The sequence below is a fragment of the Oryzias latipes genome, chromosome 14 (assembly GCF_053564925.1).
Source record: "Oryzias latipes strain Hd-rR chromosome 14, Olatipes_Hd-rR_3.1".
Taxonomy (NCBI): domain Eukaryota; kingdom Metazoa; phylum Chordata; class Actinopteri; order Beloniformes; family Adrianichthyidae; genus Oryzias; species Oryzias latipes.
Window position 1 is genome coordinate 24,349,855 of NC_136250.1, and position 22,543 is coordinate 24,372,397.

The following is a 22,543-nucleotide window of genomic DNA, read 5'->3' on the forward strand; positions in this document are numbered from 1 at the left end:
ATCCTGTCCTTGTTTAACGACTAGTTCTAATCATTTCTCATTTACTTTTAAGTTGTACATTTTCACTTACTGTAATGATTCCTCCAAGTAATCACAGACAGAATGATCCTACTCATGAGTGTGGTGTTAAGTCTCTCTCTGATGATTTTTCTTCTCAGATCATATTTCCGTCTCTCTTCTAATACTTTTTGCTCTTCAATTGCAAGTAAATGACTTTTTGCTTTGTTTTTTATGCTAATTTAAACAATCTACAATATCTGTAACCTTTGAAACTCTTGATTTGGAAAAGGGTTGCTGTGTTCATGGAAGCCTCTAACATGTTGTATCCATTCATCTTTTTTGTAGTTTGCATGTTGGTTGTAATGTGTTGTCTGGGCCTTTTTCTTCATCTCAATAACTGAAATGGAGCAGCACTAGTGAACAGTACCACATATTTATTGCATTGTAATGAAGAATATGTTTGGTTATACGTCTCATTCCTATTGTTTTTGATAGGTCTGATGTTACATATGTAAAGTTGTGTTGATCAGTTTCAACAAAAGGGGTTACTTAATGTGGCTGTTAGCAGGTAGCTTCTTTCTGATGCTTTTCTTTTCCCTCAGACTTTGGATTGTAAAGATATGTGTTCTGTCTTTGGACCTGCTTTCTCTGGATCTTCTGTTATACATATGCTTTAGTTCTTCCAACGTTTGTTGAATTTCCAAAGCTACAGTCATGGCACGACTGTAAGAGTACGATAAGAGAACACCAATCAGCCAACCAGAACCGAGAAGGTAACTCAACACAAACAGGCAAATAACTGAATTGCCTTTATAGCCATTATAATATTTACAACAATATTGCTCTTTTTTAGATAGAGAGAAGATGAGGAGAATAGTTGTGGCAAAAAAAATAAAACAATATATACACGCTGTGTATGCTGGCAGTGGAATATTTACAGTGAATCCAGATCAGACGTTCACATCTTGTCCACACGTGTCAAATGAAGCTATCATTGATATTTCCAAAAAATTTGAACTCAATTATTGGTGGAATATCTGAATTTTAATTACTCTGATCCAGATCTCAGCCCATCAATCCTCCCAGTGATTATTTCCAGGATTAAATGAATAAACTCCAGGCTGGATTCTGAAACATTAATAAATATAAAAAGTGCCAAACGAGCCGGTCTCTTGAATGGCTCTTTGAAATGAACTCATTCAAAAGATTAGCTCCCTAAAAGAGCCATAAATCCCATCACTGACTTATACACACCTATAGTGTTCTCTAGTGGTTCTTAGTGGGAAATAACTGCTGAAGGGCGGTGTTTTTAATGGTACAATAATAAATCATTGAGCCGATATTTTATTTGATAAAAATCAAACATCAGTTGTTCCTTAGTACAAGTCACACCACTGGCTAAACTATGCAAAAACCCACAGCTTGCACTCTGAAAAATACTGTACTCTCTCTTGGTATTGACAAATACTTGTTGCATAATCAGTTTTTGGCAAAAACGATATTCTACAGGCAAAAATCCAATCAATACAAAACTTAGAAATAAATTAAAAAATTCCAATTGCTATTTGGGGTTCATTAAACAGATATTTTAAGATGACCACCTTTTGGTGGTATTTATGAAATGAAGGCTGATGGATCAAACATTTGTGGGAGCTGGATACCAGCTACAGCTACGGTTCTCAAGCCACTCATTTAATGTTCAAGTGAAAGTCAAACTTAAGAACATGTTAAAAATCTTCAAAAGAAGCAAAATTAAATATCTGGTGGGCATAACTGCAACCTGGACAATTTCATTTTTCATTCCAGCGTGGCATCTGCTATTTCACTTTGTAACCTCTGGGCTGCAGGTGCAATGAAAACAAATGTGGTGGTAAATAAGTCGCCTGGTACTTAGAGAAATCGATCAACTCGGCTGTCCAAAAGCTCTCATAAGATGTTCTGGTCTAGAGTGGCTGCTTCTGTCTTTAAATATACAAAATTAAATATACAATGTAGAATCACTGAATATTGTTTAGACTGTTTCAGACAACAAGAAGACATACTGTGGTGCTGACAGCACTTCTCTTCATTTTCAGGCTCCCACTGCATTTTCCGATTGACACCAAATCTCTCCGTTTGATATCTTGTTTTCAGTAACTGTTGTAAGTTCAGCTGCTCAACCCCTTCAAAATTCCAGCGAGCTGCTCAACATGGAGCCCTGATGTCTTAAGGACTCTTTGGGGGGGTCACATGACTTATGAGATGCTTCAAACAACAGCTTGATACAGCGTTACCAAACTTCCGTTACATAACCAAAAGAACTGGACTGAGTGACCCCTCCCCCTTTGCGTACCCACTCGTCCTAAAAAGCCAAAATCCCATAGACTTCTATAGAGAAATAAACAGCTGTTAGTCATTCTATTGTCATCTCAACTTGCTGCTCTGATGACAATTATTACAATTATTGGCTTTTTGTGTACAAAATGCAGGATAAGCGGGGTACCGGGGTAGAGGGTGGACTACTAGCAACTGCAGAGTATGTGAACAGGTATTCTGACTCTGAATGTACACACTAGCCGCGTTGACCTGCGATTAAGGAGCCACTTTCAATAAATAGTCCATGCCACTGTGTTCAGGACTCTCTTTACACCAATTTTTTATGCCCGTGTTATTGTTGATTGTTTCAGCAATAATAATAACTTTCAAAAATAAAGAAGTCAAATTTATTTTTACAGGAAATGCATTTTATGCAGTTTTATTTGAATTATTACAATGTTAACTTTGAAAAAGGCAAAAAAAATACAAAAATACAAAATGACAACTCAAAGAGTATAAATGCAAAAAAATACAAAATAGAGGAAAAAAGAAACTATTTAAGGCATTATGACACTTCTCATCTGCATATCATCTCTCCCTCCCATTAACCTCTCTTGTTATTTCTGGCTTTACATGTAAGACTTTACTGTAAGGCCACTTGTCCAAATGGCGTCACATTAAGGCACCGCGTTAAAAAAACAATGTTTATCTGGGTTTGTTTGTGTGTGTGTTCATGTCTGCTTGTTTGTATGAATCTAGGTATGTATTTGTGATAAAGTGAATGTGTAGAGACGGATCTGGATTTTTCTGCTTAGACAACCAAGCAAAAAAATTAATACTCGAAACAAAAAAAACAAAACAGATGAACTACACATTAAACACAATTGTTAAAAAAAAAAATCAGAAATTTCCAAACATAAAATGGTTAAAAAAATAAAGCAAATATAATCATTGAAACTGCGCTAAGTTAATCATTTGTTGCCTTGACTCAAAAAAGTAACATTTGAATAGAGACAGAAATCTACGTGAAAATACTTTCTTTTGTTCCAACGCTGATAGATTTGCGGAGCTTTGGGTTTCAATTCTTGATGTGCAAATAAAGTGCTGCATCAGGTTCTTCTCCATCAATTGATCTTCAGGAAACACTTTCATTAGATGAGACAGTCAGGTTTGTTTGTAGATTTTCTCTATCTCCTCAGCTCTAGTTTCTCGGTTGTCATGGTGACCTGAGAGTGGAAGCACAGGTAATGGAGTTGGTAAAAGTTTGAAGGCTGTTCAAACTCTTTTTAAATTCTCACCTGACTCTTCTGCTGCTTTTGGTTTCAGTGTTTGCTCTAGGACCTCCTCTTCCTCTGTGCAATTATCTATGTTCCTGTATGTTGGCTGAGAGGAAGAGGAGGGTCATTGTCAGAGCATGAACGGGTCAAAGCACATTCAGATGATTCCTCACCTCTGGGCTGTGGCAGCCTGATGAGCCACATGTGCTGAGGAGGAGCCTGTTGATGAGCTCGCCGATCTGCTTGAAGTTTGGCCTGTGGGTGGGCTCCAGACTCCAGCATAGCGTCATTAGGCGATACCTTTATAGACAGATAAGTCTCATCCAAACTGTAACTTAATTACTATTTTCAGAAGGGCGCCCACTCACATTTCAGCTGGTGCAAAGGCTGGAGCCTCCATGTGGTGTCCATCTTTGATCCTCCTGTAGAAGTTGGCATCCACTGCAACGTTGGGGTATGGACTCTTACCTGGACAGGTGAGCAGAGAGAGTGAAGGTGATCTCACTGGTGTCACAGAGCACAAGCTAACGGTATTTCCATGTTTACCCAGAGAGAAGATCTCCCATAGCAGGACACCATAGGACCAGACGTCACTCTGCAGGGTGTAGATGCACTGGAATATACTCTCAGGAGCCATCCACTTCACTGGGAGCCGGGCCTTTCAAAAAAAAAAAAATCCAGATGCAAAGACTGTCAAAATGATTAGAGTTAGAAACTGTGCCAGGTGATAGTTGTCCTGCTTTTACACAGTATGGCACATCGGCCTGACAGAAATTGGTAGCACACTGACAGACTAACAAGCAGTCCAGGGAAATCTGGGGAAAGAGATCAGGACGGCCAAACAGGAACACAAACAAAAGCTAAAGAACCATCTGGCTGACAACAACCCTAACAGGGGCAGTAAAAGCTACAGAATCCAACCAACTTTAAGTGCAATACAATGCAGACAATCCTTGCTGACAGGTAAAAGACCCAAAAGACTTTCAAAATCACTGTGTGACATAAGTCTTTGGCTCCTCAAAAAAGTGCAGGATGCAGATGTGGTAAGTATGACACGCCTACTAATCGTAAGGCTGCACACGAGACACACCTGTTAATCAGGAGATTGTGCTTTTAAAACCCTCCTCTCCCCCTCTTTCTGATGGTTGGTTTGGCGCATCTGCGTTGTGGCGGCAGTAGCCTGCAAATGTGACGTGGATTGTTTCATCTAGATTAGCCTCCCTTCAGTGACCGGTGTGTTGTCAAGCTGGCCTACCTGTTCCTAACAATCAAGCTCCTGCATTTCATGAATTACTTTCCTCCAGAAACGTGTTTTTGCTGAACACCTTCCTTGCCTTCCCATAAATGGGCAATTAACCCTTGTGCTATCTTAGATGACCCCACCCTTACTTTGACGTGTTCTCCCTACCATGACAAAGGTGGATAAAGGTGGAAAGATTTCATGTAATCCATGGACACCAGTGAAGATCACAAATCATTGAAGAAAAAAGGTTCAGTGCACTGTCTAGTGGGTCTAGATGACCCAACTCCCAATGTTAAAGTGCCTAGGATAGCACAAGGGTTACACCTGCTGCTTTATCTTTGCTGTTCTTGTTCCTGGTTCCTGTACGGGGGTCCCCATCCATGCCGCGGTGGGACAGGTTGGAACTGATACACCCCTTTTCAGTGTTTACTTGTGTGGGTTTTACTATGTCTTAATTTTATTACTTCTGTTTCAGGAGGTGAGAGGCAGAGGTGGTGGATTTCTGTCTGGTGGTGGGTTCTTGTGTGCTGTGTGGTTCTCCCGTCACGTCTGCAGTGCGTCACAATATATGGTGTTGTTTGCTTCTGTAAGCTCCCCCTCCCAAATATTTCCACTGACCTAATTAAGAATTACTTTCATGCTATTTTTAACAGACCACAGCCTCTGCCTTGGTTCAAAGTAGGACCTTTACCTGCCTATCTCCTGTCTTTTCCTGGGGCAGAGCAGCTCTAGGTGGCGCTGTTGAACCTCTGTAACTCGTGTTGCCACGCAGAGCTGCTCAGTTACAAGCCTGGACTGACCAATTATCAGGGATGTTTCCAAGTATTTCTAACATCTCAGTCATCCAGCTTTTTTTTTTTTGGCAAAACACACTTGATCCAGGTAATTATCAGCAGGAGGAACTGTGTTCAAAAAACACACCTGGATGTTGGCTCTTGAGCCCTTAAGTCTGAAGTTTGACACCCCTGTGTTAAAGAAATTGATGGAATGTATTTGTCTCCCCCGGATTAGTCCTCCTAGCCCTAACCCAGAACCTTATAAAATCAGTATCCTCCTCCAGAAACAGCCAATGAAAAGTGATCACCCTAACATGTCTGGAACTGTTGTGCTATTGGAACTCATTAGAGGCCTTAGTGAGGCGGAAATTCAGCATTAGTTGAAAGTACAATGGGTGCACATGGGATTTTTTCGAGCCCCATGAGGAACAGTAACCTGGGCTACCACTTCTTGCAATAGAATGAAACCACCCCAACGACCAGTGTTGGCTGGTTGAATAACTGTAAACAAAGAGGCAGCCAACTCAGTACTATTCAGAACAGACCTCATCTACCTCCAGGTGCTTGGAGGTGCTATTTTCCCCCCGCCTCTCTAATCTTTGGGTTTTCACAAAAAAGGGAAATTTCCTTCCATCAATTTTTCTTCCGCTCATATGGACCAAGCTGTGGGGGCAGCAGTCTAAGCAAAGTTGCCCAGACTTCCCTATCTTCCTGACTTCTTACAGCTCCTCGGGAGACCCCAAGGTATTCTCAGGCCAGCCGAGAGATATAGTTCTCCAGCGTGTCCTGGGTCTTCCCCAGGGTCTCCACCCAGTGGGACATGCCTGGAACACATTACCCCTGAGGTGTTGAGGAGGCAGTTGCACCACATGCCCGAACCACCTCAACTGGCTCCTCTCCTCACCCTATCTCTTAAGTTGCTTTAACACCGAATGTGATTCGCACGTCGGGGAAGCCAGTTTCAATGTTAAGTCAATGTACAATTGCAATCAGAGGTCCTGCAGCGCAATGAGCACCAGCGTCAGGCGACAACGCGTTTTGCATGTGTGAGCTAAAACTCTGATGTGTGGCGTGTATTTGGACGCGTCATGCAAGTTCAAATAACTATGGTAAAGAACTTGTGACACGTCAACCAATCAGGAACTCAGTTTTGTCCCGTGACATGTTGAAGATGTAATCACCAGGTAGAGTTCAAAAACTAATGTGAACTGAACTTTTTTTTTTTCTTATTTGTATCAAGACAATAATAATAAGGTCCCCTAATTGGATTCTTATTTTCCTCTCCTGGACTAATGCAGCGCAGCTAATCGTCAAACTGGGTCTCAGAGAGACAGAAGTACAGCTGAAAGTGGCCATAATTCAGAAGCAGCTCCTGTGGTAGATGGTGAACATCATCATACTGGGAGAGTCTGAATAATCTCATGGACCCAGACATGGAGATTTGATTACTGATGCTGTTGCAGAGCTCTTCAAAATAAATAAACCTAATATCTCAATGTCATTTGTCTTCCATCCATTCTCTGTACATGAGATATACAGATAGACAATTAATTCTGCAATACTGCATGTTGCAATGGGACTAAAGATTTTGGACAGTAGCTCCTCTAGTACCTGGACAAAAGTGTCCAGCAGCAAATTTATGGTATGATCGCAGCACCAGGGGTGCCATCCTGCAGAGGAAACTCATTTCAGCCACTTGGCTTCAGAAACTTATTCTTGTGGTCATTCTCCAGAGCTTGTGACCATTGGTGAGTTATTAAAAGGAATATTGTCTTTGGTAATTAAGATGTGTATAAAAACACGAATTTTCAAAAAGCTGTAATGTTTGCAAGGATGTCTTAAAAATGAACTGAAAATCTAAATAAAGGTTTTGACTCAAATGATGGTAGAAAGGAAATCCTATCTCCCCGGATACTGTTCAAGACCTTAACAAACAAAAGAAAGTCTGGATATCCAACCCAGTTGTTGGTAAAGAACTTACGTTTCCCTGAACAATGTAGCTGTCATCGTTCCGAATGTCCCGAGCCAAACCAAAGTCACATATCTTTGCAACGTGCTGATCAGTCAGCAGGACGTTCCTCGCTGCCACGTCTCTGTGGATACACTGACAGACAAGCCGCATATGAGCTGGCTACACCAATAGTAAGTGTGTTTATTTGTGTGTATGTGTGTGTTTACATTTCTGGTAGAAAGGAAATCCAGACCCCGAGCCACCTGGTATGAAAACCTCATGAGGTCACATAGTGAAAGACCTTCTGTATGCAGACCTGGCAGATGGATAGAACACGGGGTGCAGGTGAGTTAGAATCTGTTAAGATTGGTTCAGGTGACTATGGAGCGTTAGTGATTTTACATGAATCCATAATCTTACCCATCTGAGTTTTTCCTGGACTTAGAATTGGCTGCATCTCCTGATATTCGGAGCAGCAGGAAATCCCGCTGTCACTGAAACACACCAGAGGAGAAATCAGCAGGTGTGTAGTCCATCTGAGCTGTCCATGAAACTCTTGGGACCCGTATATTCATATCAGCAATGTTCTTTCTAAAATAAAGTGTTATGTCTTTCCTGCATCTATGTTCCTTTAGGCTTTTTCTGAAAAGTTTCTGGAACAATCAAGCTTTTCCAACCAAAGAGTAGAGGAGACCCGCAGACCTGCGTAGCCGGGACTTTTGCACTGCCATGTTCTTGTAGCACGGTTCACCCCCTCCATCTTCTGCTGTCAGCATGGTCGATGCCACGAAGTCCTGTGCATGAACTCGCAGGAAGTTGAGCAGGTCGCCATGACTACAGTACTCTGTGATCATCCACATAGGTCCTGATAATTTTGAAATGAAGGAGGTGAGAAAACAGATATCCCATTTTCTGTTAAAAACACACTTCTTACACAGAATTAATGCCCCTCACTGAACCTGTTCTGCAGTGTCTTCTGGTGTTTTCTCCCTCCTGAGTGAAATTTAGAGGTGACAGTCTTTATGAGGCTGCATCTAAACTATGGACTGTGCAGCACGTTGGGTGACCATTGAGTTTTTGTGAATGCACCATCCAAATAAAATGACTTTGTAATGTTTGTATGACTGCTGTTTGTTTTAGGATGGGAAATATCACTTTTTTTCTTTCGACACCTTTTCTGTCTTCTGATTCCAGGAGTCCAGCCCTCAAGGCCTGGAGTTTGACACCCTTGGATAATACCATTCAGACCCAGTGTAGCCTGGACTATGCTGGGTCTGGTTGGTATAATGTGGTCACATTGGTGCTGGATGTTTATTGTGTCCAACCATAAACTATCTGCATCCTTTTCCAGGTGGTGACGTGATCACGTGCCCCCAGCGGGTCTGGGTTATGGTTAGCTCTACTTCACCTCCTTGAGTGCATGCTCCCAGCAGGTTGACAATGTTGTTGTGGTAACCAAGGTGACTGAGGATCTTCAGCTCCGACATGAGAGCATCACGTTCTTCTGAATGAGCACTGGCTGTTGAAGAACATACGGTACATAAGACCATAGCCTCAAGTGTGAACTCAAGAACTGGACATTGGTAGGAGAACTAACGTTTGAGCATTTTGACGGCCACTCGGGTAGCCTTGTTGTCGGTACCAAGACCATAAGCAGTTGCCTCGACGACCTTCCCAAAGGCCCCTGAACCTAAGACAGCCCCTGAAGGACAAACATAGAAACTTGTCAGAAGTGAGAGGAACAGGATGTTACAATGGTAACCAGTCACGTGGCTCCAGCAAATAGATCAGGTCTGTTTGTCTACAGTTGCTCTACATTGTCTGAAGGTGCATACACACTGGCTGCATCGACTTGCGTTCAAGCAGCCACTTTCAATTAAAAGTTTATGCAAATTTATGCACGTCTACCGCATATAGCCTGCTCTTGAAAGCACCACACACGGCCGGTGTGTATGCACCTTTAGGGATAGAAGATTCCTACCAAGTCGCAGTTTGTCTCGAGGAAACTCCCATTTGTGGTTGTATGGCAGCTGGCTGGGGTCGACAAAGACGTAGTTATTTCCATCAGTGCTCTCGATGATCTTCCAGCGTATTTCGTATTTGGGTTTCTGGGAGAAGAACCAAAAAGAACCATGACAGTTTCTGATTTAAAACTCCAACATGAGAAAACTCCAATACCCTGACTTTAATTACAGAAATGTAGTGAAGCATGGGATGAGTGAGACTCAAGAGTGATAAATTCATACAGTAGTCTTTATTAAAAACATCATGTATAGCTTTATATATACAACTTTATTCATTCATCTTCTTCCTTTTGTCCCTTTCGGGGTCACAGGTCTGCCGGAGCCTATCCCAGCCTCTTATGGGCGAAGGCAGGGGATACCCTGGACAGGTTGCCAGTCTGTTGCAGGGTCACACATATCACACATCCATGCACTCTCACATTCACACCTATGGACAATTTGGAGTGAGCACTTAACCCAGAAGCATGTTTTTGGATGGTGGGAGGAAGCCGGAGTCCCCGGAGAAAACCCATGCAAGCAAGGGGAGAACATGCAAATTCCACACAGAAAGGTCCCCCATTGATGCTCTATTTCAGGTTTCAGGTCCCCCAGCCGGGACTTGAACCAGGGGCCTTCTTGCTGTGAGGCAAGAGCACTATCCAACTTTTTTTTCCAACAATAATTAAAAACGTTCTTATGTCCATTCTAAATTATAAATAATCTGCTTTGATCCAGCTGAGTAAGTGCAAACATGAGGGCATGCAGGTCATTCCTCGTGGTTCCCGTGGTACCAGTCCAGGCAAATGCAGAGACTTCTTTTAATAAGGGCATCCACTCTAAAGCTAAATCAAAGATGCAAATTGTAATATATTGGTTGAGCTTTCCTAGTGACATTTGACAGTTAGAAACACTGCGGTTGCTAGGCAGCGTGTGGACTGTTGTAGGTCTCTCTCCGTTTTGATTTCCGATTAAAAGTGAGTCTTTTTTCCCCAAAGTGTCTGGATTATTCAAACTTTCCCTGTGCAAGACAAAACACAAATCATGAACTGAACCTTTATACTGAATCAGTCTTGGCTAAAGGTAAATATTGACCAGAGAGTTATCTTGCAAAGAGTTAAGGTAGTCGAAAGAATATTGACCCTGGAGAAACACTGGTACTGCTGCATTCGTACAACAAAAAAGAAAATGTGCAATTTGTGGTGTGGATTTTACAGAATAGGTTGGATGAGGGTTTAAAACAAAGCAAAAGTTTATATGTATTTAAAAAAAACCATACAAGATGTCACTGATGGAACTTTACAAGGCTAGAAATGATCAAAAAGAACAAATGAACAAATGTCTCTTTTGCATATTGTTATCTAAGTGAAAAAAGGGCCTGGTGTTAGGGTTAAAGCATTTTTTAAACCATCTTAAACTGAGAAACGAATAAAGGCAGGCCAGCTCTAACAAAGATCCATGTATCTGTTTGGATTTTCAGAGATGTGCTTTCAGATCACAATGTAGAACAACTGATGTCACATCACTTCAGTAATGTTTCAATAGATTAAGATAAATTAAATATGTTTTTTTTTTATTCAAATAATCAAACGCAAGCAACAGCCACAGTCCATTAACACTGTCTGAGCCAGTTTGCTTTCTCATTCTGAAAGAGCTGCACACTCTGTTGATTCTCTGCAGCAACTTTCCCATCTGTCTTTGCAGACTTATTTTCAGTGGGCCTTAAAACATTGGTCTGCAACAATCCCACAACTTTAAGCAATCTTAAAATGACTCTGAGAAATTGTGTCTGCTTTACCATTTAAGATGTAAAATTTCAGCGCTGAGCAAAACATACCTTTCTCCACTTGTGGAGGACGACCAATAGGAGCAGGAGAAGAGTGGCAGCAGCACTTACAGCTCCAATCAAAACTGGCGTGTAGATGCTATGAAATTTGGCTGGACCTGGAAGCGGCAGGACTTAATTGATAAGTCAAATCCGTACAAAAGTCTTTCATTTTGTAAGAGAGAACCAGAGTCAGAGAGACCTGGATCCCCCCATCACTTCATTTTAGATTTCAGAGGAAATCACTCACGATGATAAAAGACTTGGCTGGATCTGCCCAGCAGGTTGAAGGCAGTGCATTCCACTGTGAGGACACGATCCTCCTCTGGGATTGGGAGGAGGGTGCTCACCTCCTTCTCCTCCTCCTCCTCCTCTTGTGAAGTCAATATGCCTGGAATTCCCGGACTGGAGGAGTCGTTCATACACCTGTTACAAACATTGTACTTGATCTGTTTGTGTCCACTGGGTTTTCCTTTTGTCACTGAAAATGAGGATTGTTCAAGAAAGGCTCCAAAAACTAGACACTTGGCTCTCCACATTATTCATCACAACTCTTCTCCTCTTCAGGACAGTCCTGACATATTTCTAACAAGGAAGATACCAGCCCGGAAAGGCGTAGGTTGTGGGAGGTGCTGCGCCCTCCTCTAATACTTACGAGTCCTGAATGCCCCGGCAGATGAACCAGCGGACTGTGGGTCGAGGATACCCAGAACTTGAGCAGTTTAAACTCTGGTTTTGTTGAGTCATGGCAACTGTGGGAAAGCCTGTGGGGGTTCAAAAACACTTTAGGAAGACCTCAGTGCAGGTGATTCACGGGCGCTTGGTATGTTACATGATCTGCTGTGTGATGATAAGGAGAAAAATGCTCACTGTAAATTAGGAGGTTCACATCCTGTGAGCCGTTGAAAAAAGGGTTTGAAAAATGAAACAAGTATCGACCTTGATCTTCCTGACGAACCCGGCGCAGCAACAGGGTTGCCTGTGATCTGAAACGGCACAAAAAACTTAACCCCAAACTTAGCCTCTTGAGACCCGAGCTCTTGACTTTTTTTATTTTATTTTATAGTCACAGGGCCCCAAGAGATCAGAGTTAACTACAGTGGTAGTAAACCCATAATGTGATGTCGTTGTATGTGGATGTCAGGTCTCAAGAGGTTAAGAGAGCTCAACAGAGAAAATACCACATAGAAAGCCATTTTTACCAAGAAGTGTGCCAATGTAAAAGTCCTATCACCATAAAATACTCTAGTTAACAATAAGGCCTGGACAAAAATTGTTGACGCACCGTTTTGCTATGCTCTGTTGGCATTACATACCAGATTGATAAATGTCAGATGAACAGACATTATTCAAATGCAACTTCACTGTGTAGCTTTTGAGTGGAAGAAAGCTGTGGTTGCCAACCAGATTTCAAAGGTTTAGTTTGTCTCAAGTTTCCTCAAAAATAGATGGTATTCCACTAAAATTTAGTGTGTGAAATAAAGGAGGAGGGAGGAGGCATGCAATTACCGAACACTCATATTTAATTAAATTACAAACATTTATTTCAAGTAATATTTTTTCTGTTTAAATTTATTTACAATAAAAAGGGTTAAGAATAAAGGTGTGCCCTCTTTACTCTGATTTTCACTCCAAAAACATTGAGTTTTCATCTTTCCCGCTATCATCTATCCCATTTTTTATCCATTTACAGGACGCGGAAATGTCTCACTCTACAGATATCATGTAAATGTCAACAGCTCAACTCAGTAGATTAAGGATGATGTCAAGGTAACAAAATATAAAGAAATTAATTGGGTTTTTATAAAAAATTAAGCTTATAAGAATATTGATTTTATAAAATGACAAATAAAAACAATTTTCTGAATAAGTCAACGGTTTGCAGACCGTGGATGGGACCCATTCTTGAAACCACAGTTAAACTATATGAGACCCTGATCACATGTTGAGGTTAGCATCTATTAGTTAGCAGGCTGACCTGTAGTCACTGGTGGTGTAGCTCTCCTCAAACACCGTGTTGTCTTTGCTGCTCATGTGAGCCGGTGTAACCCATTTCTGATGATTGACTGGAGGATAGGCCTCCATCACGATAGTGAGCCAGACGTCTCCACCTTCATGCACCTCCACTTTGTAACTGTTGTTCAAGACAGTCTCATTCCCTTCATTGGTAATGTTGGCAATCAGTTTCTCCTTGACGGCTGATGAACCGTTGCTGATGTTGGCTGCAGGCCAGGCCTGTGCTTTTGCCGCCATGCTGCTAACATTAGCATACTGGTCCTCCTGGACTTGAAGGGTGCTGGTGTCAGATGGGGCCAGCAGGTACAGGTAGAGGTGCAGGGAGGGGGAATCTATGAAAAGAGGATAGAAATGATCACTGAAATGCGATTGTCTCGCTAGCCTCGATTGTGTTGTCATCAAAACGGTTTCATGCTGAATTGTTCAGCCTCTGTTTGTCACGGTATATTTCTTAATGTTTATATGCTGTATAAAATTTGACTACCCAATACTAGAAGCTGCACAGATGCGGTGGTAACTCCCCTTTCATTGTAAGCAGTGCAGAGGAACTCCCCGCTGTGTGTCCGACTGACAGCTGAGACTGTCAGGGTGCTCCTGATGATCAACTGATTGTTGATGTGTTGTCGGCTGACAGAAATTTTCAGTTCCTAAAAAAAAACCTGGCAGCAAATCAGAGAAATGACCTTGTCACCAAGTCAAACGGTCAACGTTTGAGCTCTCACCTTCACACTCCGGTGTGTCCAGGTGACATTGACAAAGTGGTTTTGATTAACGGCCTGGCAGGTGACCTCAAACGGCTCTCCTTCCAGACGGACAAAATAATTTTGGCTGACAGACAGGGTTGGTGGGGGAGGCAGCGCTGCAGATACCAGAGTGGGCAGGTGTATGTACAGGCGTGCCGTTAGGTGTGAAGGCACATTTATAGAATGGTGTCGCAGAGGTTTATGGAACTTACCGCGGATCTCCAGCTGAAGAGGACTGGACCTGAACTGTTTTCTATCACGCCACCCTGAGCAGCTGTATTGTCCTCTGAAGGATACTTGCACGTCTTGAATCAGAGCTCCTCTTTTGGGGTTCAAGGTGACATTCATTCCTGGGGGCAGTGGCCTTCCATCCATCCGTTGGAGGGTGAGGTTTGTGACGGATGGGTCTGTCAGCAGGCATTTGAACAGAAAGCTCTTGCCCTCCATTAAAGTGATGATCTTCTGACGAGGTGTGACAAACACTGTGGAGGGATTGCTCGGGTCTAAAGCAAAGGCAAGCTGCATGTTAATTCAAAGACCAAAAGACGGTATCAGAAGCTGTGCTTATATGTGCAAAATATTGGATCAAAGATCGGATTATAGTGTTAGAGTATTAAAGTTTATCAGATTTTAACAAACGTTTACATACGGCGCACTTTCAGTTGCAATAAATCATTTGGTTATGCACAGAACTGTCTAAAATATCGGAAACAACTGTAGAAAAAGAAATAGCGAGTTCCGTTGTAAACAAATAAAGTTGCAGCATGGAGTGAGATGATCTTCTAAACGTGATTTTATTATTGTTATTATTATTATTAGGTGCTTGTTCGCTCAAAATCCTTTTTAATCCGTGCGGCCAGTGCTTTATTCTTGGCGGAACTGACCCGGAAGAATGGTTAGGGTTAGTCTAATACGTGCCAACAACAACACTTAGCTTGGATGTAGTTAAAAAATCCATGCGGGCAATACCGCAATGTGTATCTTGGCTGAATGTAAATATGTGGGAATAACATCAGCCTTTATTTTGTCTGGACACGATTGGAAGCATGAATTCACATGATTGTTTACAAGGTTTCCAAGGACTGCGCAGCATTTCTCCATTGAATAACTGCCTCACTTAGCTCACAAACTGTCCCAGAGCCGCTTCTCTGCTTGGAGACACAGTTCTCCTGGGAGACATGGTTCTCCTGAGTCCAGCAGCTCACTCACACAGAGCGGCCGGAGGGACTGCGGTCCAAAGCCTTCTTTGGAGCGCACACCGTGACAAAGCACCTTCCCCTGCCTGCAAACACGAAGCTCCGGCTGCTCTGTTCAGAGACAAGGTTTGCTTGTGTGGAGCAGCCGGTCGGTTCTGGTTTTACCTGGCAGACTCCACATGGTCTACGTATGACCTAAATCAGCACAGTACTGACCCACGATCGGTATAAACTATTTATTTGCACCACGATCAGATCAACAATTGGCATGACCCACCTATCTCAACTGGAAAAATATTTTGATCCGAATTAATCTGATGACGGGCTGCACGGTGGCGCAGTGGTTAGCGCTCTTGCCTCACAGCAAGAAGGCCCCCGGTTCAAGTCCCGGCTGGGGGACGTGAAAAACAGAACATCAGTGGGGGACCTTTCTGTGTGGAGTTTGCATGTTCTCCCTGTGCATGCGTGGGTTCTCTCCGGGGTCTCCGGCTTCCTCCCACCATCCAAAAACATGCTTCATAGGTTAATTGGCAACTCTAAATTGACCATAGGTGTGAATGTGAGTGTGAGAGTGAATGGGTGTGTGAGTGAGGACATTCTACCCGGCAACAAACTGGCGACTTGTTCAGGGTGTCCCCCCTGCCTTCGCCCACAAGTGGCCGGGATAGGCTCCGGCAGCCCCGTGACCCCGAAAGGGATAAAACGGTTAAGAAAATGAATGAATGAATGAATGAATGAATAATCTGATGACGCATTTTAATTCTGATCAGGAGTTTATTCCAAATATTTTTGTCCATGTAAACACAGCTATTATTTTGGAAACAAGGTTTCTTCACCTGTCTAGTCCAGTAAAGATGGTTAACACATCAAACACATAGATTTATTTATGAAAGTCTGCTAATTTGAAATATGTCGCACTGAAACTATAACTTTTCTGTTTACTTTACCTTTGATGTACAGGTGGAACCAGGTGTTTAGGTGCTCCAGGCTCTGGTCTGTGTACCCACAGGTGTATGTACCTGTGTGTCTGGGATTCGCACTTTTGACTGTCTTTGTCTCCTCCCGTTGGCTCCAGTGAATCCCAGTACTGGACCACTTGACAGACCTGTTGCCTTGGCAGTTGACACTGAAAGCGGAGCCAGCCAGCATGACCATTTCCGACTGGTTTGGCATGATGGTTGAGTTTAGGCGAAGTAGTGGAGGACCAGGAGTTTCTAAAACAAAGAAACGTGGTCCATTAAGTCAAAAAAGAAATTAAAAGGACCAACATCATGATCCTATATACAGACGCTCAGCTCATATCTGAGCACTACAAGAGCTTTCAGGACTGAACACAGCAGTCCACTTCACTCAGTAAAAAATCTGTGCAGCTACAAACACCAGGAACATCCTGCTGACAAAGACACAAGCATGATGGGCCGGGAAAGTTCACAGGGTCGACTGTCATGACAGCTCTGTGGTCATAAAAGCTACCTGCCATGTAATGATGTTTGACATGGAGGATGTAGCTTCCTTTGCTCCTCTTCTTCATGACAGAGTCATTAAAAGTCCTGCATAAAGAGTCCAGGAGAAACCTCCAAACAATGATGCTTTAAAAGAGCTGATCCTGCTTCTTGGAGACAGATTTGCACATCTTTCGTGTGAATTATAGCTTTACTTCTCTTGATTCCAGGTAACCCTAATGCAACCAGTCTGAGCTAAGATCAAGAACCAGTTTACATGAGAACCCATCTTGTAAGTGTTGGTGTACCTACTTGTTCCTTATTTACATCCCACATCCAAAACTGAACTTTACTGAACATTTGAGCAACAGTATTATCTCAGAGATTTTATGTCCTTGATAGAAATGTTTTTCATGAACCGCGATCAACAGGTCATGGAGACACCGAGTGACTGCTCACTTCTTTACTCACACCTGATACTGAACAGTTTGTGGTTTGATCCCCAACTGGCACAAACATGAAGAAACCTCCTGCATTCAGCATCATGCAGCAGGTCTCAGAGTCAGCTGGTCATAAATGACAGACTCTACCCGGTCCACAGTTCAGTTGTTAAAGTGAACGCACAAATGCATCCCTGATCAATTCCTGATCAATCAACCTGCAGGTTAACTCACAGTCTGGTCAGATTTCCTTGTGAAACATGGTGTGACAGTTAAAGGTCGCTGTCTCCAGTTTCACAATCGTAACTGAAGAGGAAGTGAAACTTCCAACAAAAAGTGCGTATGTTTAGCTGTGTTAGTATAGGTTTGTGCGTGTGTGTGTTTCTGTTTGTTCTCATGTATGTGTGTCTGTGATCATATCTGTCATTATGTGTGTGCGTATTTGCAGAAGTATATTAATGTTTGTGCCTCTGTGTGTGTTTCTGTTTGTGTTATGGTGGTTATGTGTGTTTGCAAGGGTCTGTGTAATCTTTTATGTGTGCATGTTTGTGGACATGTGTCTGTGTGTCACCTGTGTGTACTGTGCGAGTGTTTTTGATGTGTGTGTGGGTTATTGTTACTTTGTGTTATTATTTGTGTCTGTGTGTGTAATTCTTAGTGTGTGAGTTTTGTTGTCAATGTGTGCGTTTGTGTTAGTGATAATCCAACAGGAATCCATTCAGATTAAAGTGATACTGTTCAGATTTCCTTATTGATAAAGATTTTCTCACAAGTGCCACCGTAGGAAATCTTCCTTTTCTTCCTCAGGTGTGTTTTTACAGGGTAATGGCTCACTTTTTCTTTCATATTTTTAGCACTTTTTACTTATGTCTCCCTCTTTTTCCTTCTATTTTTATTCTATTTGCTTCTCTTTGGACTTCTCCTTTTGAATCATATTTTTATTTACTTCTTTCTCGGTCCTTTCATTTAAATCTGAACATTTCCTTTAGCTTTCTCTCTTGTCTCCTTATGCGTCTTATTTTAAGTACCATCTTCTTTTCCCCTTTGTCTCATTTTGTAATTTTTCTTCTTGCAGGTCACATTTTGTCTCTGTGTTTGTATTTATCTATGCCTGTTTTTCTGTTTTGTTTTTTCCCGTCTCTGTTCTGGACTCTTGGATCAGGAAGGTTGCAGTGGGATGGAATCCGGCCCGCTTTCCTCCTCGTCCATGTTGAGATGTTTATGTTTATGCAGATGTACATGTTTAGATACTGCTGATCTGAGCAGAACTGTCCTCCACAGCCAGATCAGTTCTTCTGCTGGGGGGGGGGGGGTCAGGAGCTAGCGAGCAGTGACGGTTGTCCTTCCTGTCAGCAGATGTGTGAGTTCACACTTCTGTTTCAGAGAAAGTCCAGCAGCTCTGAGGTTTCAGTTCGGGGGGGCGAGTGGTGTGATGAAACCTCAGAAAGTCAGGAAACACATTTGTACCAGAGACCGCAAACACACAAACACACCCTCATACTAACACACACACGGGAGTAACGTGTGTGTGATGGTCCCTTTTCCCACTTCCTTGTCTCACTTCCTCTTTGGTGAGGACCTGGTTGGAGCATTGGAGGAACTGGTTACCTCAGCAACGGGTTTTTGTCTCCTCCAGGCACCCAGGTTAAAAAAAACTGTTGTGGTCATTTTACACAGAGATTGTTTAGTATGGACATGACTCACACTGTGTCATGGGGAAGTGTTAGGATCATCCAAATCCCTTGGATGTTCTGGGTTGCAGCTGCAGTTCTGACTGAAATATCTTCTGTGTGAACCCAGCAGAACTCTCGGTTCTGGTTTATCTAGAACGCTCTGAGTCCAGGTCCACAACTGGTGCCCCTGGATTACAGTGAAATGGGACTTCACTGTTGAGAAAAACTCACTTTGTTTAAGTTTTTGCAGCTATCAAGCTGGTTATTTATAAAATGTGGATTTACAAATATTTGCAATTATTCAAATTATTACAATGTCCTAATTTATTATACTACTTTTGACAGCAGCACATTCAAGTTCCTTTAAGATAAAATATGTTCTTTCTCAAATAAGATCCTCCTGCTGCAGCAGATTCACTTGCAAGTATACTTTAAGAACTTTGCCTTTGTACACCAACAACACATGCAGTGGGGCAAACAAGTTTTCATCAGTTCTGCAAGTTCACACAAACGATGAGAGGGCCTGTGATTGTCATCATAGGTCTACTTCAACTATGAGAGACAAAATGAGAAAACAATCAAGTAAATCACTGTCTGATTTTTACTGAATTTATTTGTAAATGATGGCGGAAAATAAGTATTTGGTCAATGACAACGGTTCAACTCAATGCTTTGATATATATTCTTTGTTGGCAATGACAGCAGTCAAACATTTTCTGTAAGTCTTCACAAGGTTTTCACAAACTGTTGATGGTATTTTGGCCCATTTGCCTAAATTCAGTAAAGATACAAAAACAATTTCAACTTTTGTTCCTGATAGGCTGATTAGTTAAACTAGAACTCCTATAGTTTTTAATTATTATTATTGTTATTTTTCACTTTCCCTCTTTTCTTGTTCTAAATATTTGGGCAAAACTTCAGTGATTGTAAGTAATGTTCAATAGGAATCCATTATTTAAGGTTTTCCTCTGACTGAGTTGGACTTCTAATTAAATCAGGAAGTAATAAATAAAGGATGATTCATTATTGTTAAAAATCATTGATTAATGTTTTGGGTGTTTTTTTTTGGTGGGTCTTTAGATCACTTTTAGGATGGAAAACTACAACTCTATCTGGCAACACTGACAGAGATTAACTGATGATTCAAAACAATTTTTTAAAAGTGGTCAAATGAAACGAGGGGCTGTGAAAAGAAAAAAACGAAGATAAAGCAAGACATTTGTTGTAAACTTCCAAAAGTGCTGGAAGACATAAAATAGGAAAAACAAAAAATGTTTCTTTTGCTTCTTTAGTGAAACCAGACAAAATAAAGAAAAGACAGAAAATCGTCATTATTATAAAGTTAGAGATAGCAAATTACCGGTAATACTTTTAATAAATATGTTTCAGGTAAAAATAATGTGTATAATATATAAATACATTTCTTCAACATTTAATTAAAGTGGTCTAGAAGTGGACCATTAAGGAAGATACAGTATTTGACATTTTACAGTATAGGTAAGGATTTAAAAAAATTATTAATACACCAACCGCAGAGGGCCCCATGTTATTGTTGGCCTTGGGCCCCCAAACTGCTATGTGGTGGGCATGGCCAATTAAAATGTAGAAGGGGTCTCCATGAATAAGTAAATATAAACAAATGTTTTGTATCTCAGATTCAAGATTCAGAAGACACAACCTGATTGTTAAAAGTGGAAACATCATATGTGACAACAGCATGGTGCCACAAAGCTACTTCAGCTAAGATGTATGACCTCTTCAGACTCACTATGGCTAAATTTATAAACTTTGAGCCATTATAGATGACATAATACTTGGTAAAAAGTATAAAGAATATTGCTTTATTGCGCCTCATATCAATTTTTTGGAGGCTTGATTGTTTTGTTCAAAGGTTTTATCATTGCAGTGGAAGGCAAGACTCCTCAATTTGCATTGGTCTTTTATCCCTTGTGCTATCTTAGATGACCCCACCCTCACATTGACGTGTTCTCCCTACCATGACAAAGGTGGATAAAGGTGGAAAGATTTCATGTTATCCATGGACACCAGTGAAGATCACAAATCATTGAAGAAATAAGGTTCAGAGCACTGTCTAGTGGGTCTAGATGACCCAACTCCCAACGTTAAAGTGCCTAGGATAGCACAAGGGTTAAGAAAATGGTAAAGACAGTATGGGATTTTTGGAAAGAGACTCAACTGAGGACAGATTGCCGTAGGTATGTTGCAATGTAACTCAAAAATTGTTTCGCAAAAAATTCCAAAATGGCGGAATATCTAGATCTAGACAGAGGGATGTGGGCGGTCCTCTTTACCAAAGTCTCCTCAAAAGAAAAAAACAAAAGAACAAAGGTTTTGAAAGACCCATGAAATGAAAAAAAAGGGCCTGAAAACACTTTGTGTTACACCTGACCACATGGAGGCGCTATTGAGAAAACGTTGTTATAGATTTGTTAGAAAACAAAGTTTTTTGTTTACCATATTTTATAACATTGGCTTTCGTTGTTTTTAAGTAATATGCATTCAAAGTTTGGTCCCATTCCTTTTCTATAGGCAGCAAATGTCACAAAAATGTTAATAACTGATCATATTTAGTTAATTAAGCAAAACATCAAATCCTACCCAAAGTAATAGCACCCTTTCACCATAGGTGTTTTACAAACCATAAGTGGGTGCATGTTGATAGCTGACATAGTTTTAGAAGAGAAGAAATACAACAGCAGCGGAATAATGAAATATAGCACATCTGTTAGAAAACATACTTTGACTGCTGAAAGCAATCAGACAACAAACTACAATAAAGTTGTTGGATAGCATATTTTGATTGCTTTCATCAATCAGACAACAAGTCTGGTTCTGACCTGCAGCACGGCAGCAGCTGAGGGTGGCGAGCCACACCAGCACAGAAAGGATCCACATCTTTGTTGCTCCTTCTGAAGGCAAAAAGACTCTAACTGAAGGACATACTTCCTCCTAAAAACACAGTCCTCCTCCTCTTCATGCTCCTCCTTCTGCTCCTGACTTGGAGGTGACTCTCAGTAGAACCAGGCTACAATGGTCCAGATCTGTCAGTCAGACCCAGCCCACAAAGTGAGAACAAAACTTTTTTAATTGGGTGGGGCTGGAACGAGGGTCCTGGAGGCCTTTATCCAGAACTCAGGTCCACAGAACCAGTCACTTGGTCAAAGCAGATGTTTGTTAACGCTGGATCAAGTCACAGCGGAAACACACGTTTAACAAATTAACAGGCAGAGATAGAGGAAGGACTCCATTCAGTCTCTGGAACATCATCAGAACCTGGACTGCTTCAGTCCCTGATCTGGTTTCAGCAGAAACACTGCTCAGCTGGTTTGCTCACATCTGCTCCAGATTCTACAGGGGTGAGGCAGAACCGGTTCTAGATCAAAACTACACAGCAGGAACTCAAACATACTTTAAGCCTGGAGTCTGACTTCAGGATGGGTCTTCAGAGAAACTCAAAATTGCCTACATCAGAAAAGGAATGGGGAAGGAGTTTTTGTTGAGTGAGCTACTCTTTTTCAGCAGGAAACAGACTAATCTGACATTTAGCACATTTCTCCAACTGCCTCTTTAGCTGTTCAAGAGAGCTAAGGGATGGAATCAGCTCAGGGGGGCTGCAGGACCCTTCTTTTGTTTAGGTGCATGAAA

General features: G+C 41.7%; 1 protein-coding gene across 1 annotated transcript; it reads right to left on the reverse strand.

The window, feature by feature from the left end:
* Nucleotides 1-2,701: 2,701 nt before the first annotated feature.
* csf1rb (colony stimulating factor 1 receptor, b) lies at nucleotides 2,702-21,889 on the reverse strand. Its single transcript, XM_023962531.2, has 22 exons — nucleotides 21,736-21,889; nucleotides 16,270-16,536; nucleotides 14,339-14,629; nucleotides 14,106-14,242; nucleotides 13,868-14,030; nucleotides 13,346-13,715; nucleotides 12,238-12,353; nucleotides 12,023-12,131; nucleotides 11,618-11,793; nucleotides 11,380-11,486; nucleotides 9,524-9,650; nucleotides 9,140-9,244; nucleotides 8,951-9,061; nucleotides 8,245-8,407; nucleotides 7,963-8,036; nucleotides 7,770-7,858; nucleotides 7,573-7,695; nucleotides 4,119-4,230; nucleotides 3,941-4,040; nucleotides 3,746-3,872; nucleotides 3,594-3,678; nucleotides 2,702-3,521 (listed from the first exon to the last, which is right to left on the reverse strand). The coding sequence occupies exons 1-22, from the start codon at nucleotides 21,791-21,793 to the stop codon at nucleotides 3,460-3,462; spliced, it is 3,072 nt and encodes a 1,023-aa protein (XP_023818299.1). The 5' UTR covers nucleotides 21,794-21,889; the 3' UTR covers nucleotides 2,702-3,459.
* Between the last annotated feature and the right edge of the window lie 654 nt (nucleotides 21,890-22,543).

Bases quoted from the DNA above. Each gene is read 5' to 3' on its own strand.
- csf1rb (XM_023962531.2), bottom strand. From the start codon at position 21,793: ATGTGGATCCTTTCTGTGCTGGTGTGGCTCGCCACCCTCAGCTGCTGC. The intron at 12,354-13,345 runs GTCAGCCTGCTA...GTGCCGTTTCAG, and splicing joins TACACCACCAGTGACTACAG to ATCACAGGCAACCCTGTTGC. The intron at 9,062-9,139 runs GTTAGTTCTCCT...GTTCTTCAACAG, and splicing joins GGCCGTCAAAATGCTCAAAC to CCAGTGCTCATTCAGAAGAA.